General features: G+C 36.3%; 1 protein-coding gene and 1 non-coding gene across 2 annotated transcripts in view; both read left to right on the top strand.

The window, feature by feature from the left end:
- The window catches only part of INTU (inturned planar cell polarity protein), a 78,499-nt gene that overhangs the window by 22,588 nt on the left and 36,048 nt on the right, over nt 1-19,863 (top strand). The window contains exons 3-5 of the mRNA XM_069557459.1: nt 3,335-3,420; nt 12,406-12,609; nt 16,681-16,799. Coding sequence (XP_069413560.1) covers nt 3,335-3,420; nt 12,406-12,609; nt 16,681-16,799 — 409 coding nt within the window. The remainder of the gene's footprint in view (nt 1-3,334; nt 3,421-12,405; nt 12,610-16,680; nt 16,800-19,863) is intronic.
- On the top strand, nt 5,218-5,324 carry LOC138423005 (U6 spliceosomal RNA). The gene has a single exon (XR_011250111.1). It is a non-coding gene; the product is annotated as a U6 spliceosomal RNA (small nuclear RNA).

Genomic DNA, 19,863 nt, shown 5'->3' with positions numbered 1-19,863 from the left:
ATAAGATATGAGTATTAATTTTTTTTCTTTGCAGTAGTAATAATATATGCTTATTGTAGACCATTTAGAAAATGTAATAAAACAAAGCAAAGAAAAAGTCCAGTCACCCAAAGACAGCATTTTGGTGTGTGTCCTTTCTTTTTCATACATTTATGTGTAATAATTTTGTTCAAAAGTAATTTCTTAAATTGTGTATCCATTTTGCATATAATGTTAGTGGAACTGTAAACTAACTTTTGCATATATATTTCCATAGCCCCTGATGCCTAATGTAGTTAGTATGCTTCAGTACACATTTGTCATTTGATATAAGTAGATGTTGAGAAATTGATGGGTGTTCTGAAATAATAAACTTTACATTGAGGAATTGACTTAAGTATTATGATAAACTAACGTCTCTTTAGGTTTTATTTGATTCTTGAAAGTATCTGTTGATAAACTTGATAGATTTTTCCTCTTATTTCTACCCATCAATAATCCTCAGACTACTGCTTATTTAACAGTTCAAACCAATTCATGCATTTCATTTCCTTTCAGCCTTTGAGATGGGACCGTGCATACTAATGACTCTCATGCACTTGTTGAGAAAGAACTTTGCTGGGGCACAAGCTGCCTATTGCAGTGATGTGATGTCTAGGAAGCCTGCCATCTCTGAGTCACCTCACAGGAGGTGCTCAGAAAAACACAAGGAAAACAAATATCTGGGAAATGAAAAGGAGATATAACTCTTTATAGAAAGAGAAAGTTTTCTACTAAACATTTTTAAAATATTGTGAACCTGCTACAGTTGTTCTAGGATTAATTTTCATGTCTTTTGTGATGATTCTTGTCTCCTATTTTTAGAGGTTTGCCTGACATGGTGCTTTCAGACAACACTTCCTACAACACTCAACTACTGAACTGTATTCATTAGGGTTTGGAGGGGGAAAAGAAAAGGAGTCATTTGTGACATTATCAGGTGGTTTTAGTTTAAAGGAACAAATTTTAAATCGTTTCACTTGTCCTGAGGACACAATAATCTACAGACAGTAGAACTCATGGTTGGTATCATCCAAAAGTGGTTTTCTTTTACATCGGTACTCCTGTATTGTGTTCATCTTCCTTCATCTTCCCCTCGCTCCCTCCCTTCCTTCCTTCTCCCTCTTTTTCTTTCATTATTTTCTTTCTTTCTCTCCTCTTCTCCCTTTCTCCTTCCCTTCCTTTCTTCCTGTTAAAAATCACTATAGCCATAAGTAATGTTATATAGTACACTTATTTAATCTCTTGTTTAAAAATAATCAGGGGAGTATGTTGCTTTTTTATTTTTCCAAGTTGAACTAAAGTTGGAAGTTTAGTTTGCAAGTTCTTTCTTTTCTTCCAGTATGATTGAGATACAATTGACATAAAGCACTGTAGAAGTTTAAGGTGTACAGCATAATAAATTGACTTACATCATAAAATGATTACCGTAATAAGTGGTAATGTTTAGTCAGTATGCATCATTTCATATAGGTACAAAGTTAAAGAAATAGAAAAAGAATTTTTGTGTGTGATGAAAACTCTTAGGATTTACTTTCTAAACACCCTTGTTATGTAACATACCAGAGCATTAATTATACTTATCATGTTGTACATTACACTCCTAATACTTATTTATCTTATAACTGAAAATTTGTACCTTTTGACCAACTTCATCCAATTTTCCCCTTCCTGGCTTCCCTGCCTCTGGTAACCACAAATCCATTTTCTTTTTCTATGAGTTTGTTTGTTTATTTGTTTTGTAAGTGTGAATGACCTACAACACTGTGTTGGTTCCTATTATATAGCATAGTGATTCGATATTTCTATACATCTTAAAATTTCTTAACTTTTAAGAAAAGTTACGAGGTTGCTCAAATGCTATAATAGTGAACCATCATGTCAGACTTGGGGGCCAAACCCAACGCCGTTCTCAACTGAATGGCATTTCTTGAGCATCTAACCCTAGTGTAGGTCATTGCAGGCTCTCACAGGGCTGGCCTAAGCAACTCCTGCTCACTCTGCACTTTGCCCCTTTCCCATATGGCAGCATATCAAGGAAACCAAGGAACGAAGGCAGAGAGAGGAGGGGGAGGAACAGCAGTGGGTGAAGTAATGACAGTCTCACCTGTTCCCCAGCCCTCATTCTCAAAGGTCATCATGAAGAGGACCAGGGGACACCTACACAACAGTTGCTTTAAAGGAAAGGAACTTTGAGTTTAGGAAACCCAAATCTTTTATAAAGAACGGTTATTAATAACAAGACACTGAGGGAGAAATTATCCTTATTAGTCTGTACTTTTGCTCTGGAGACACTATTTCATCCAAAACTGTTCACTGTACAATATTGAAAAGATGACTGAGAACAAAGACTTTCAGTTCCTTGGCTTGTAAGATACAGAAAAGCAGGAGAGGCCAATAGAGAGTTGTCTAACAACACTATTTTATCTATATGCCTATTTATTTTGTCTTCTCCAAAGAATATTAAGCTCCATATGTATAGAGAGTTTTGTCTGTTTTGTTCATTCTCTATCTGCAGTACCTAGAACAGGGCCTTGCATACAATAAGTGTTTGTTGGATGAATTAATGAATGGTTGTAATTATTTAATGTATGTCCTATCAAATAAGAATGATGAGAAAAAATAACCTTGTTATGTGTATTTCTGTTACTGCAGTTCACTGGTGTTTAGATGTTAACCTTCATGTTTTGAGAGTAAATTTCCATTTTAACACTGATCTTTTATTTTATTAAAACCACTTGATTTGATAATATGCACATTTAAAGGAAAGCCATGGAAAAGGATATTTTAACTGAAACATGCTGGAGATTTTATTGTGGTTGGGGGCTTTTGAAACAAAATGCTGTGTGTAGACAAAGATCAGTAATAACAGTGAATACCCAGCATTTTAAGTTATGATGTACCACATGGATTTAATTAAAATTTCAGCTGAATTTTTTTACTGTGGGTCTAAGTGTTTAGATTCAATTTTGTTAAGTGTAATACTTGCTTAATGCTACAAATTTTCCATTTGTCCCTTGGGTTGATATAATTCTTCCAATTGTAGAAAAAAATAAGAATATTCATCTCTTTAAACATTCACAGCTTATATTTAGTTATGGTGCAGTGTTGTGTTGCATTATAGTTTAAGAGTGGGGTGGCAGATTAGCTCTGCCGCTAAAGAATTTTATAATCTTGAGCGAGTCCCTGAATGTCTGCACCACATTTTGTACTGCACTTGGAAGGTCAGATTAGATACTTTTTAATGTTCCAACTCCAGATCTTTTTCAGTTTTGGATACTCACACAACTGTCTTTTATTGTGGTCGTGTTTTCAGGTGATGTCCTCGTTGCTGTGAATGACGTAGAGGTGACCTCTGAGAACATAGAGAGAGTTCTGTCTTGCATTCCTGGACCTATGCAGGTGGACATTCTTTTTCTGTGTTTTGTGATGAAATAGATGTGTCTTGTGCTATTTTCTTTTTATAAAATTCTGAAAAAAGTCATGTATAATGGGTGAGTTATGCACTAGAATACTTTAAAATTTTTAGCTCTCAACATTTTTAGCTTTTCGAGATAGTTCTAAAAGGAAAGATAAATATCTGTAAGAACAATACTAAAAACATACATAATAACCAACTTGCCATTGTAAGTACCATACATATTGATGAAAATCCAGTTTCTGGAGAAGTCATTTTAAACAGTCATGGAATTTTCTATTCTGACTTATTAAAATAATAAATTCCATAAAGCTTTAAAAAATGTGGTTTTGTTTTGCTTAAACACTATGCTCTTTTCTTGATTTTTATCTTATCTAGTTTAGCCTTACTCCTGAGCTTTTGTTTAGCCACATAATGAATTATTTTTCATTCCTTGTAAGGTAAAAATAAATTTTTTCCATAATATGTTATTTTGATATTCTAAGCGTTGACATTTTGTATTATAAATGACATTTTTAGGTCATTAGATGTATTTTTTAAATGCCATACCTCCTATTCAAGAATGTTCTACTCTTGTTAGCATGGGGAATTGGCTTTCTCTCTTTCAAGGGGTAGGGAGGATGATATGCTTTAGAAAGGTTAGAGGCTCCATCAGGCAGTAAAAGAAGGAAGCAGTTTTTAGATTGATGGGAATGAAGAACAAAATGCCTGATAAATCAGAATCATACCTGCATCTGATTGAGACTCTGAGGTAACAGGACCCATGACAAAGTTTCTTGTTTTCTAAGAAGTAAAATTTTGTTGTATTCACTTCCTTCTCAAAATACACACACATGCGTGCACACACATACTTTGAATATACACACACGCACACAGATGCTCTGTAAATTAAGCTGTCTTTGGAAATGCAAAATGAAAGTGCTAGAATAACTATGATAGCCAGTGGCCAGCCATGCCTAGGAGTGGTTAGACAGATGATGCTGTTTGAAATAAAAAAAAGAATCAGGCAGTCACCAGGCATGGAGAAGGAAATAGCAACCCACTCCAGTGTTTTGCCTGGAGAATCCCATGGACAGAGGATCCTGGAGGGCTGCAGTCCACAGGGTCACAAAGAATCGGACACGACTGAGTGACTAAACACACGAGACACAGTGCTGGAGCAGAGTGTGCTGATATCCCCTTTAGTTGCTAGATGAGGAGAGGAACAAGGGTGGGCCAGGGTACCAGAGCACCTCACTGTGCACAGACAGAAGCTACTTACCAGTCAGTAATGCAAAATCACAGTATCTTAAAGCCTGAAACAGCGTCATCCGAGTAAACTGGCTGCATGTGAGCCCCGAATGAGGGCTCCTCTTTCTTGCCCGTGTCACTTGCAGGTGTCCTGACGGTACTGCCAGAGTTCAGCCACATCTGTTCTGCCTTCAAAAAAAGAATTTTGTTTCCAGTGGAGTCTATTCTTACATTTAATTAATATACACCATTTGCAAATTTGGCGATGCGCAGTTGGCAGAAAAAGGCAGAGAAAGAAAGAATGATTTAAGTATTTTGGACCAATTTCACCCACCATTTCCATGTCCTTGTTAAGCATGAAATAGGAATTGTATATCTGCTGCCTGCCCAGTTTGCCATTACAACTGCATTAAATGTTCTGTGTTTAAACATACATTTATATATATTTTTATATATATATATATATGCTGTGTGTATATATTTATATATTTTTTACAACATTATTTTTAAGTGCCAATTCTTACATTTTGTGCCAAAATGAGGAAACATCAGTCCTCACTTCAGCTGCACATATACTAAAATTGAAATGATACAGAGAAGATTAGTATGGCCCCTGTACAAGGATGACATGCAAGTTCAGGAAGCATTCCTTATTTTTTTGAATATCCAGTATGGTCAGTAAATCAACAGAATTAAAAATTAAAAAACAAAATGAGGAAACAGCAAAGATGGAAGAAACACTGTTGTGGGTCAGAATGATCATGTTGAGAGGGTATGTTGAACTCCAGCATGGCCTTGCCTTCCTAATGTAATTTCAAGGGGATTCTGCCCGTATACAACCTGAGAATTGGGAAGGGAACTAGAATTTGTAGGGTGCCAGGAATTATGTTGGTGCTTTGCTAATAGCATTCCCTTTGATAATTTCATTTGTTCCCCTATAACAATCTGTATTAATCTCCTGTTTTACACATGAGAGAAAAAGACTCTAGGAGAGAATTAATGATTCGTCCAAGATTACATAATTAATAACTCAAAGAACGGAAGCCAAAACTGACTCCACAGCATGATGCTCCGATTGCACGCACAGCCCGGGTGCGTCTTTGTGTCTGTATCCCCTTGTTCTTGCCACAACTAACTGCAGTGGACTTGTCTCAGAAAAAGCTGTTGTACCTAGTTTGTACCTATGGCATTTAAAATGGTGATTCAAGCAGTAAGAGAAGAGGAATGCTGATTTATAAAGAATACCTTGAAAAGTGAAAGTGAAAGTCGCTCGGTCATGTACAACTCTTTGTGATGCCATGGATAGTCCATGGAATTCTCCAGGCCAGAATACCAGAGTGGGTAGCCTTTCCCTCCTCCAGGGAATCTCCAGGCTCCTCAGTCCTTCTCTAGGGATTCTCCAGGCAAAAATACTGGAATGGGTTGCCATGTCCTCCTCCAGGGTATCTTCCCAACCCAGGGATCGAACCCAGGTCTTTCATATTGCAGGCGGATTCTTTACCAGCTGAGCCACCAGGGAAGCCCAAAGAATACCTTAGGGGACTTTATTTTAATTTTGGAAATAACCAACAGTAGCATGTTAAGCTTATACTCAGGGTATAAAAACAGCCTGAAACGCTTCTCGTCATCCAGCAGAAGATGCCCCGGGAGAGAATGTAATGTGGCAGGAAGGTCACTGAGGAAAAGGAGGGCAGATCTCTATTTTAAACCTCGCTCTGAGCAATTTTCAGGTCTTCTGGGTTTCACTTTCCTCATCTATAATCAGAGGGCATTTGTGAGAATAAATCTCTGAGCCCTCTTCCAACTCTACAGTTCTGTATTTGAATTTTAAATAAGTTCTGCTATAAATAGATTCAGAATATCAGCATGAAGTCCAACAGCAAAGCCTGGACTAGGTGAAGCACAGAGAGACCAAATCATTTCTTTTAAAGCTAGGTTTTAACATTCTGCAAAACAGCTACCTTCAATTCTTCAAAAATGTTAATGTCATGAAAGAAAAGGTAGAGAATTGTTTTAGATTAAGATAGACTAAGCTAACATACAACCAAATGCAGCAACTCTTCCTTTATTGATCCTCTAATGCAACTGGGAATAGCTTTATTGGGACATTTGGGGAAATTTGAATATGATCTTTGTTAGAGAAGAGTATTGTATGTCATATCCCTAAATGTCATAATTACATTTGGTTGTGTAGCCTTAGGAGATACGTACCAAGGTACTTAGCAGTGAAGTATTAAAGTAGCTGCAAGTAGTTCTCAAGTAGTTCAGGCAAAATTATTTTTTTAGATAGAAAGAAGGTGAGGATATAAGAAGAGGTGAGTAAGACAAGGGAGAAAGGAGGGAGGAAGCAAGTGTGGCAAAATGTGTTAAAAAAATTGATGTAACTGAATGAGGGGAATGTATGGGTGATCACTGTACACTTCTTGCAACTTTCTGTAGGTTTAAATTTTTTTAAATAAAAAGTTGTAGGTTTAAAAACAATGTTTCAGAAATTCAAAATGACAAGAACGAAGGTGCCAGTACTCTTCTAATGACTGAGTTTTGTGATCCTGATCTGTTGCCACGTCTCTGTGCACCCATTCATTCAACCAGCAAGTAATCATGCAGGTAGAACACCATCCCCCCGCCCCCTGGCTTCATCAGGGAATTTGGGTCCACACATTGCAGTTGACCAGGACTGATTGCATAAGTACTGGGCCATTGCTAGTTTTTCTGGAACTTTGGAGGAATCCAACCCCTTTTCTGGGAGACCAGCCTGCAGAAAATTACTTCTTAGGCCTATGAGAGGAGAAAAGGCTTCTTAAAGGAGATGATACTTGAGTAGAGTATTTTGACTTTTATTATTTCCTTCTTACACGAAAGTGGTGCTCATATATATTGTGGAAAGATTAGGAAGTACAGACACATTTTTTAAAAAGCATTTGTAAATCTTTTTTATTCTCAGAACCCAGAAAGTAACTAGTTAATGTCAGTATTTTAAAGAAGATGACTGATGTGATCAGATTTGCTTTTAGGAATATATCCCTCTGGATGGGACTGGAGATTGGGAAACCAAGTGGTCAGCTTTATGATAGTGCAGAAGAGAGGGGGTTATGGTCTGGACAAAGGCCTTGGCTGTGGATATGGAGGAGAAGAAGTAGATGAGGGGTAAAGTATTTGGGAAGTAAAGAGGACAGTACATTCTGCAGGAGATAATGGAGTCCACGATGCCTTCCAGTTTTTCTCTTGAGTAGTCCCGTGATATTGCCCAAAAGAGGAGGATCAAAGAGAATTTGCTGAGTCAAGTGGACTCAGTTCCTTCAGCCTTTTGACTAAGGACTATTCAGAGCATCTGCCAGACACAGGAGAAAGGATCAGACACAGGGAGAGCAGCGAAGATGTGAGAGAGACATGTGGACGATGAGGCAGAAGTGAGGCTGTAGTCTGGCTGTGCCGTCCTTCGTGTGGAGAGCTTGGCATGGCAGCTGATGGGGAAGGGAGCGTTGGCTGGTTGTTTGGCAGAGGCCAAAGCAACATTGCTTGTTACATGATGTGGGCTGGAGAGGATAATTAAAGCAGCAAGGCTTTGGAAGTGGTGAGTTATAGAGTGCAGTCCTTGGACCTGAGAATAGGGTACAGCATCCCCTGAAGGTGTCAGGGGTGGAGGGAAGGGAGGAGGAAAGAAAGGCTTGGTAAATTGCACAACTAAGAAAACCTTTTGAGGGAGACAGGAGATGATGAAACTTGTCACAATTTAATGTTCATGGAGGAACAACAGAATACCCTTCCTTTAAGAAGCTTCACATAAACTCAACAGAGGAAAACCCTTTTTATGAGAAGTTTCATATAAACTCAAGACAAAACTCATCTATAAGAAGGTTGATATAAACTATCTTATATTAGATGTTACTCAATAAAAGTTTTTTCCCTATAAAACATATAATATCCTTAATATTTACATACATCATCCCTTTTAAAAAAATAGTGCTTAACTTCTAATTTGGTTATCTGTCTCACCCTTTTATGGTTTTATCAAAGCAACCAGATTTCCTGACATTTATAGCTACTTAGCATGTAAACTTTTCAAAATGTCTTGCTAAAGTGTAATTATCTTTGCATTATGGAGCCAACTTTACTTACATCAGAATAGTGGCTAAAATAGTTCCTTAAAGAATGTTAACGGATGGTTCTGTGGTGTGTGTATTGTCTGAGTTTTTGTCATAGTGAGCGGAAAAGTTGTTTTCAAGTGTATCATTCTTCACCCAGCATAGCATACCAGTCTTAAATTTTAGGTTGTTGTAGCTGTCCAAAGTAGAATTCGTAAATTTTTATAAATCTACCAGCTAATTTCCTTTTGTCATACCCTATCTTTTGACCTCTCCACCCACGAGAATCTGAGCTGGAGAAGATGCCCCTCCTGTTCACATGTGCATTTCTTTCTCTGAGCACCTGTCACAGAGGGACGCTCCATCAGACCCAGCCTGCCTCTGTGACGCCTGCTTCCTGAGGTTGTCACTCAGCCCCTGCTTGCTACAGTCAGATTTCTCACCCTCCATTTCACTCATATGACCAGCTCCACCCCAGAGCCCAGTGCTGGGGACAGTCTTCACAGCTACCCTCTCTAAGGGTACAAAGTCTGCACTAGAGATTTCCCCAGATTCTAAAGATTTCTCACATTTCCAAGGAACACCACCAAAGACTACCATATATTTTCTTTTGGACATTCCTAAATCCTTATTCTCAGATAAAAGAACAGCCTAAGTACCAAGCCATTTTTGCTTCTTCAGGTCCTCATTCAAGGATTCAATATATTTATGCTTCCGCATGCTCAGTTGCTCAGTCATGTCTGACTCTTTGCAAGCCCATGGACTGTAGCCCTCCAGACTCCTAAGCCCTCCATTGAATTATCCAGGCAAGAATACTGGAGTGGTTACCATTTTCTTCTCCAATATTTATGCTTATTTTTATATTTATATATATATATATATATATATATTGAGCATTACACACGAGAACAGATGCCACCCTCAGAACATAAGTGTTTCAGGCCATATATTGGTTACATATTGCTTGTTTGGATCAAAACCTCACACCAAATATTCTTTTTCACAACTTTCTAAGATCATTTCTGAAACAGTGTCTCTTCAGCTTTTCTTCACCTCATCCTTCTTATCCTTATATTAATTTTTCAGATAACTCTTGAGTGTTCCCATATAGGATCTCTAACTTGTTTATATTTTTGTTTAGCTTACTGAATATTCCGACTCCTCCCCCACTGCCCAGTTATACTAGTGTTCTACTACCTTTGGTTTTTTTCGGCCATGCAGCATGCAGATCTTAATTCCCCAACCAGGGATTGAACCTGCACACCCCCTTGCAGTGGAAGCATGGAGTCTCAACCACTGGACCACCAGGGAAGTCCCTAGCCTTTCTGGATACAGTGTTCTAATACCAAGGACACATTTTTCAGCACCAAGTTTATAGAAAACATTGCTGTTAGTAAGGGTTGATCTTTTCCATTTGGAATATTAAATGTTTTGTAAAGAAACATGAACATTTGGCCTCAGAAAAATTTCATGAGGAACTTCTCCCTTCCTACTGTCTAGCCATGACTTGGTTCATTTTAACTCTGAATATACACATATTGATGAATTTAGACCTTATGTCCCTTTTCTACTTGTTAGTAAAATAAATCTGAAACTTACTTTAGAAAGGATGTTTATTTAACTAAATTCACTTTAGGTGTGTGTTAGTCGCTCAGTCGTGTCTGACCCTTTGAGACCCCATGGACTGTAGCCTGCCAGGTTCCTCTGTCCATGGGAATTTCCAGGCAAGAATACTGGAGTGGATTTCCATTTCCTTCTCCAGGGGATCTTCCCAACCCAGAGATAAAACCCAGGTCTTCCGCATTGCAGGCAGACGCTCTACTGTCTGAACCACCTTAGGTAGACAAAGATAACTCAGCGCCCCTGAAATATCAGACAGCTACAGACAAGCAAAATTGAATACAACCATAGTCACTCTTTGCCAACCAAAAAAGAAAGATATCTAGATAGTTTTTCTTTTGGAAAGTTTTGTTCATTGGGGTAGATTTATTTCACAGTATAATACTAACAATAGATAGGCTGATGGGATTATGAATTTTTAAAAATAATATGCTTAATATTTTTATGAAAATATATAAATATTTAAGACTCATTTTTTTTAAATGACAGTGATATATTAGTATTTATCATATATTTAAAGTTGGCCTTAAAAATAATACCTCTTTTAGTAAGTTATTAAAAATAGGGATTATCACTGTCTTGATAGTAACTTTTAAATGTTTCCTCTCAAAATGCAACTTACTGCATATAAACAATTTTATCTGCTTTAAAATATTGATGAGATATCCTTTTCCCCCCAGTTTATTGAGGTTGGATTGACAAATAAAAACTGTATCTGTTTAGATTATACAGTGTGATTATTTAATATACATATATCATCCAGACTTCTTTATTCTTGATCAAGCATGAATTTATTTTTTTATTTTTAAAATTTCATTTTAAAAAGTCATTGTACTTTAATGTCTAAATTTAAAATTATATAGATTGTTATGATTAGAATGTCCTGACTTATCTGTATTTTGATAAGATTTTAAACATTAGGACTATTTTGTGCCTATGTGATGATGTCCTTGCTACACAAAATTAACTATATTTAGTGACAACTTCTTTTAGTCGAGATACACACTGGTGCTTCTTCGAGATAAGCAAGTTCTCTTTGGCCAGCTGGCATCTAGACACATATCTCCTTTTTCAAGGAAAGGTAATTGAGAAGTGGAAGCTACCTTTCAACAACTGGAAAATGGCCACATTCTGGACTCTTACCAATCTTATTTGACATCAAGCCATGAAATTAAAACTATCTTGATAAGATAGATAATCTTCTTAGGGCCACAGTTCAAGATCCAAAAACTTATGTTGATAAGTTTTTGTTCTTATTAGCCTTTATTTTAAAGGACCACAAAGAATATCTAAGAGAAGAATATTTGAATATCACCATTTGAAAGGAGAGCTAATTCTGGTTGTATGAGGTTTTAATCCTGAATCTTATTATCCTGAATCTCTTCCTGCTTTTAATCCTAAATCTCTTCCTGCTAATTTCCCCAGATGAGTCAGTGCTGTTAGCATTTGTAATGTAGTGTTACTCTTTATTACACTATCAGCTCATACTAACTTTTATTTTCCCATGCATATCTTGTATTTGTTGTCAATACTTAGAATCCTATGTGTGTGTGTTAGTCGCTCAGTCCCACTCTTTGTGACCCCATGGACTGTAGCCCGCCAGGCTCCTCTGTCCATGGGATTCTCCAGGTAAGAACACTGGAGTGGCTTGCCATTTCCTCCTCCAGGGTATCTTCCCCAACCCAGGGATCTAATCCACGTCTTTTATCCTCCTCCATTGGCTGGCAGGTTTTTTACCACTAGCACCACCTGGGAAGTCCCTAAAATACAGTGACTACGTTTAAATGAATGAACTTAGGTACAGAGATTTATACATTCTTACTCAATAAATGTTTGTAATAATACGTGCCAGCCATTGTCCTAGGAGCTGGAGATACAAATAAACATAGAATCCACAGTTCCTGCCTTCAAGGAGCCCATACTCTACAGTGATTTTATGCATGCTGGAGTGAATGTGCATGTACAGTCTTCTTTGTGAAAACCACTGCTGATTTTCCCTTGTTATAAAATCAATACCTTTTAATTTGTTTAAAGGTGAAACTGACATTCGAAAATGCATATGCTGTGAAAAAGGAAACAGCTCAACCAAGACAGAAAAAGGCACAGTCGAACACAAGCGATCTAGTCAAACTTCTGTGGGGAGAAGAGGTAGACGGTATCCAGCAGAATATTCTAAACACTCCTCACGTCATTATGTACCTCACACTACAGCTTGACTCAGAAACATCAAAGGAAGAGGTGAGTGTCTTTTCAAAAGTGCAAAGGAAAAAAGTAAGGACAAGGACTTTTTTGTAGATTTCCAAATGCATAGTAAGCTTCCTCAGCCATTCTATGTCTTGTATTTTTGGTATCTCTCTTCCACACAGCAGTCTTCACACTGACAAGCTCAGTGAGCCCATTTATAGAGATTACTAAAATATTTGAATTTGTTTCTCCTTATCTTCTTTTAAAATGTCTATTTGAACTGCTTTTTCCATGATATTTCTTAACCTATACTTGGTTGCTTGTATCATTGTTATTCTTGCTGTATGTTCTTATTTCTCTTTTCTTGTGATTACTCTAAATATTTTCTCATGATATTTGTCTTAACAGATTCTAAAGTTAAACACTATCTTAGCTCTTTTTCAAAATAATTCAAAGCCCTTAGTACACCTTAACTCCAATTTTCCCCTCTTCACATACATGCTATTATCATCAGCAGTTAAGTGCCATCGTTTTTTAAAATTCTACAAATTTGGCATAATTATACTACTGGTACTACTATATATTATTGTATTTTATATACTACAGAATGTATAAATTATATATCATAAAGTTCATATTTTATGCATCATATTTCATACAGATGAATCATCTTTAAATTTGCATGTATGTTTACTTTTTTTAATTCACTATTCTTATATCTCATCTTATTTGGTTATTTTTCTTCTTCCTAAAACTTATACTTTAGGCATTTCTCTTTCACTGAATTCTTTTTGTTGTTATTTATCTGATGCTGCCTTTTTCACCCTTCTTGAGAGGTAGCTTTGTAATTCTTCCTGTAATACTTCCTTTGTAAGTCTTCTTGTGTCGCCAAGAATATGAAGTCAACGCATGGCACTGGTCATGCCAACTAAACAGAAAATATTTTTCTCTAATCTGTTTGAAGACAGTATTTCTTTGTCTTCTGACTTCCGTAGTTGATATTAATTAATGACTCCATTATTCCTTTTCAAGATCGGTTCTATCTTCTGTGTCCAGTTTCTTGCTTCTGCTACGTCCAAACTGCTTTTTAATCTCTCCGTGGTATTTGTTTGTTTAAACAGTCCCATTTTTATTTTGAGAAACTCCTGCAAAGTTTTTAGCTAATTTACATGCAAATCTGCTGGACTATTCCTGATAATCCCTTGTTGCTTGCTTGTCTTTGTGATTCTTTACTTTCTCTAAGCCTCTCATACAGATCTCTTCTGCTGTTGGGGACTCTGACTTGTGGTGGCTTACCTTGTTATGTTCTAGGGTATCACTGACTAAACTTGCTGCTTGATTTTTATCTTTGGGCATCCTTTGGTTCTAAATGGGGAATTCCTTCCTGCAAGGAGAATTTGCTTCTTCTGCTTCTGTCACTGACCTAGGGCACTTCAGCCTCACCCTAAGCTCTGGGTTTAACACAATGGTCCTAGGCTCAACTCACCTACCTAGCTATTGGCCCAAAGCTCAGTGTCCTGACCAAAGACACTGTATGTATCAGCCCTCAATACAACCTGCCTCTGTACTTCTGGCCTCCTCTTACCAATCCCAGCTGAGGCCCCAACTTGCTTTGCAGTGCTGAAGGAAGGGTATGGAGAGGAATATCACTGGAGACTTCTCTAGTTCTTTTATATTGAGCAGTTCAACAAGTATATTTTGGCCACGAGTCTGGTTGTTTTACAGCACAAGGGTCTCAGAGCACCTAGGGTACCATAATGCTTTGAGCAGAAATGAAATCAAAAAAGTTTTTACTGGGACTTCCCTGGTTACGACTCTGAACTTCTACTGCAGGGGTGCAGGTTCCATCCCTGGTTGAGGAACTAAGATCCCACATGCTGCAAGATGCTGCCAAAAAATAAATAATTGAATAATAATTTTAAAAACCATTAAAGTATAGACCTAATTTATATTTCTTTCGTTTTGAAATCCTTGCAGTCTATAATGTCAATGACAAGTCCATTTTTATTCAAAGTGTATATTTCCTTGTGTTGCTTTTTCATATGTCAGAATTTAGCCAATAACTGAACTGGAAAGGAAGGAATTTACTTACACATATTTTTATAATTTGCTGTGCTCTGAAGAATACATGGAGACCTAGAGGTGATAATTCTAATTTCTTGTACATATTACTAGTCCCTTGTATCTTTAGAACAAGTGAGAAATTTAACTATGTATTAAATAAAACACAGCATATTTCTGAGATGGTAGCACCCTGAATCTTTCCAGGTTGTCTTGGAGTAGGATAGTGCTGAGGCCTTTTGTCATCCTCGCCTTTCTTTCCATGGGAAAGTGTGTCGGTGTTTCTCTAATGAACAGGTCTCGGTCTGTTGACAGGCCTGTATCAACACTGTCATTAGGAGAGGCTTTTTATTCTTACTGAACAGAGTGGAAGCTGCTGCAAATGCATGCTACTAACAAGTGCTTTAAAACGCAGCTAATTAAGTTGGTTAGGAGCTGTGGTGCTTGCCAGGTCTTGAATAGTGAGGCTTTGTGGGCTGGTTGCTGCAGAGGTTGAAGCAGAGAGTTTCTCAAATGACCTTTGTATTCTGGTATTACTTATTTTACAATTAAATGTCATAGGGTCATTTTGTTTTCATGAGTTACATATTTAATAACAGCTTGTTTTCTTCAAGTTACAAGATTTGGACTTTAAAAAAACTAATCGAAGACTATATGGTTATTTGTTTAAAGTGGTGTTGGGTATTTGGCTAAATACTGTAAATTTGTTTGCCAGTTAAGGTTCAGATTTATTAAATGGACATAACAGAAGATCTTAACGGGTGTTTGACTTAATTTTTAGAGATAAAATGTTTTGTGATTACTTTTACACTAGAAATACTACCAGAAATTCAGGTTATTACGCAGGCTGTATTTAGCACACATCTTCCATAGCAGTTTGCATATATTAAATGTGCTTGGTAAGTATAAAAAACAGATGTGTCCAGTTTATTATTATTTATATTTTATCCTAATATGGAAGTTGCTAAGACATGGACTCCAAGCCACATAATTGTTTCTTTTAAAGAGAGACGAAAGCAAAGTGTAGAACATTCTTTAGAGAGAGAACCAAAGAAAAGATACAGCATTTTAAAAGTTTGAGTGTCAGTCATGGTTATATTAATATTTAAGGATATTGTCATTGAATATCATAAGTGGAAATTACTCTGAATTCTCTATGGTTTCTATCTAGAAATTTTTATTTTGCTTGCTTCTAATTTGTTGTAGAAAAAAATACCATTTTGTTTTAAGTAACAGCAAAAAAGTGAGGTACAGATTGGGTCATCTCTTCATGGAAAAGTACTAACAATGCACAGCCTGGTTTTGAAATGTATTTAATTTTATGAAAATATTTGTTTCCTCGGAATATACTCTTCTTGAAAACAGAAAACCATTAAGCATTTTGTGAATAATCCTATGGATTTAGTATTTTCCATAATTTAAAATGTCCCTTTTAAAGGTTGAATTCAAATTAATTTATGACAGGCAAATGCTTTCAAATTGAAACCGAAGATTTTATAGTATCGTTAATACTTCTTTCTTCTTATCTGCATGACTTTAATTTTGTATTGTCACTCTGTAAATTTAATTACAGCCTTGTGTTTAAATAAAAATTTTATGGTTTTACCAAAGATGAAGCTTATCTTTTAAAAGTCAGTAATGAAAGTAATTAAATTTAAAGACTCCTTAAAGTTTCATTTAGTGTCTGTGTGCATATGTAACCATAGGAGACAAGAATATCTATATAATGAAATATAAATGTTTGTTAGTATTTAAATTTATTGTAAAGGAGATTAATATTTGAAGCATTGCTGGTAATTGGTTTTAACTATTCCAACTAATCAGTATTCTCCTCAGCATATATATCATGACCAATTTTGATAGTCTAACTTATTTTAAATGTGCATATGTGTTAAAATTCCAGGCATACTTTTCTTCTTATGTTTGCATAAAACTCCCACTGAAGCTGAAAGGAGTCATTTTTGTTTGTTTTTTCCTTAATTCGAAGTCTATACTTGGCATGAAAAAAATTATTGTTGGAAAATTTCAGAAGGATTGACATTTCTGTTTCTTTTCATTTAACAGCAGGAAATCCTTTATCATTATCCAGTTTCTGAGGCATCTCAGAAACTCCAGAGTGTGAGAGGGATATTTCTCACACTCTGTGACATGTTGGAAAATGTAACCGGGACACAAGTTACGAGGTAATAACTGACTTTTATTTAGCTTTGATTCTCTTTCTTTCCAGTTCTTTACCTTGGTTCTGACAAAACACTAATGCAGGTATCTGTTATACAAATATGTTTATATCAATAATGGAAATATTTATATGGCAGGTATGATATCTATGGATAATTTCTTTCTCACCTCGATTGTTTCTACTACTCATCTGTTGAAAATTATATTCTCAGTACAGCTGTAGATCTGGGTGTTTGGGCACATTTTACATAACAAAATTAGACTAATGATCTGCATTTTAGAATTTTTTCATAAAAGTGGTCTCTATTAAGCATGGCATTATGATGAATTTTGGCTTTTTCATGATTGTATCTTGATTATTAACTTGCTTGACAATAGCTTTGTGTTTGGTAAGGATGACTGAACACAAATTTTTCATATAGTTCAAAATGTTTTGTTCTTAAAACAATGATAGAAAAACACACAATACACATACACTTTAGAAAAGAGTATTCAGAAGGTATCATCTATAATATTTCCTGACTTTGAAATTTTATAGTTAACTTATGGAAAGGGGGGGCTTCAAAGTTTTTGAGGTTTTTTTGGGGTTTTTTTTTTTTTGCTTTTTTTCATAAAATAGATCTACAAATTATAAACTATTTTTCTTGATATTTCAACAGTTTGCTAAGTTGCTAAGTCACTTCAGTTGTGTCTGACTCTGTGCGACTCCATAGACGGCAGCCCACCAGGCTCCCCCGTCCCTGGGATTCTCCAGGCAAGAACACTGGAGTGGGCTGCCATTTCCTTCACCAATGCATGAAAGTGAAGTCGCTCAGTCGTGTCTGACTCTTAGCGACCTCAAGGGCTGCAGCCTACCAGGCTCCTCCGTCCATGGGATTCTCCAGGCAAGAGCACTGGAGTGGGGTGCCACTGCCTTCTCCTTTCAACAGTCTGGACTTTACCAAAAAAAAAGTTTATCTCAAATTTTATGAGCCCTTCGATACTGATACGATATCAAGTTGGATTTTCTAGGCTTTAGCTTTTCTTTTCCAATCTTCTGATTAAAATGACACCTTTAGGATTTTATTCTTTATTGAAGTATATTGTTGGTTTATAATGTGTTAATTTCAGGTATACAGCACAGTGTACACACACACACACACACACACACATCCTTTTTCAGATTCTTTTCCCTTTGTAATAGGTAGTTATAAAGTATTGAGTATAGTTTCCTGTGCTATTGTCTAGGATCTTAATAGATAGGATCTGCAAGATAACAGGAAGAATTTTTTGTTTCTCTAAATGAAAGTGATATTTAACTCTGGGACTTTTAATATAGTGTATATATAAAAGACTAGTTCATTACAGAATGCTAGTAACCGAGGCTCCATTTAGAATATATTCACATTCATAAACCTGGAGGAGGGCATGGCAACCCACTCCAGTATTCTTGCCTGGAGAATCCCCATGGAGCCTGGCGGGCTACAGTCCATGGGGTCACAAAGAGTTGGACGCAACTGAGCGACTAAGCACAGCACACACATTCCTAAAAGCGTGTCATAGGCATTAAACATTTTTTAATAGTTTTATTGAGATACGGTTCATATAGCATCCAATTCACCCACTTAAAGTATACAGTTGGATGGTGTTTGGTATTTGAAGATGATGTGAAACCGTCACGAGAGTCAGGTTTTGAACACTTTTATCATCTGAAAGAAGAACTCTGTACCTTGCAGCAGTTCACTCACCTACCCACCCCCAAACCCTAAGCACCCACTAATCCACTTTTTGTCTGCATCGATTTCCCTATTCTGGACATTTTGTAAGAAAGAAATTGAAATATGTCGTTATTTGTGACTAGCTTCCTTCTCTTAACATGTTTTTAAGGTGCAGGCCTCATTTTTAATCTTTTTAGTAAGAAGATGTGCTTTAAGTTTCTCCATGTGGATTTTATTTTTCTAGATACTTTAGATCTTTGATATTTAGATCTTTGTTAGATAAGATATGGATTAGACATGTGGAAGCAGCTTCCCTGGTGGCTCAGCGGTAAAGAATCTGCCTGCCAATGTAGGAGATGCAAGTTCAGTCACTGGGTTGGGAAGATCCCTTGGAAAAGGAAATGGCAACCCATTCCAGTATTCTTACCTGGGAAATCCTATACACAGAGGAGCCTGGCAGGCTACAGTCCATGGGTTGCAGAGTTGGACAAGACTTAGCAACTAAACTATCATCAGATGTGGAAAACTAAATATATATAGGAAAAACTTTTTTGAAAGAGTATGAAGATTATTATTATTTCAGGGATGCCTTAGCAACATGTGTCTTTTGTTGCATACAGTTTTAAAACTATAGTAAAATTAATTATGACTATAATCTAGTATTTGTCTAAAAGTACATGCATTTTTTAAACCTTATTAAGGCAAAACTAATATCCTTTTAAAAATCTCATATACTGATCTACTATAGTATAGAAAGTACACTATGTCCTGGGATGCAATAGATAAAGATTGATGGGCGTATTTTAATTTCAAAGAAAACACCTTCTCACCACCTCCCCACACTGTAAGATTGAATCATATTATGTTTCCATAGTTTATTGTTGTATCTCTCTTTAGAACACATTGTTTTCCAAATTAATTGAAATATAATTGAAGTAGAGTAAATGGCACATATGTAAACTGTATAATTTGATCGTTTTTGACATTGGTATAGACCCTGAAACCATCACCATCATGAATATATCTATTACTGCAAATGTTTCCTTGAGAATACGTTTAAATCTGACAACATTTTGGTTACTTATTTACGTGTTCTGTACTAAGTGATCATGTTTTGAGCCTGGGACTACATCTTCCTTCTTTGTAATCTCTTTTAGTAAATTAGTTTCATAAATAGATAATCAGTAAAAATTTGTTGACACACTGAGATGGAAGCTTTCTTCTTTAAAAAAATGTGTATATAGTCAATTAATGTTAGCAAAAGTGTTTCAATAGTTTTTTGCTATAATGAGTCTACTTTTGTTTGACCAGGTTTTTGTGAGCTTTTTGAAGTATGTATTTTAGAATATGCTTATGTTGTACAATTCCTTGC

Source organism: Ovis canadensis, chromosome 17 (genome assembly GCF_042477335.2).
Source record: "Ovis canadensis isolate MfBH-ARS-UI-01 breed Bighorn chromosome 17, ARS-UI_OviCan_v2, whole genome shotgun sequence".
Taxonomy (NCBI): domain Eukaryota; kingdom Metazoa; phylum Chordata; class Mammalia; order Artiodactyla; family Bovidae; genus Ovis; species Ovis canadensis.
This window is presented reverse-complemented; position numbering and strand designations above follow the sequence as displayed.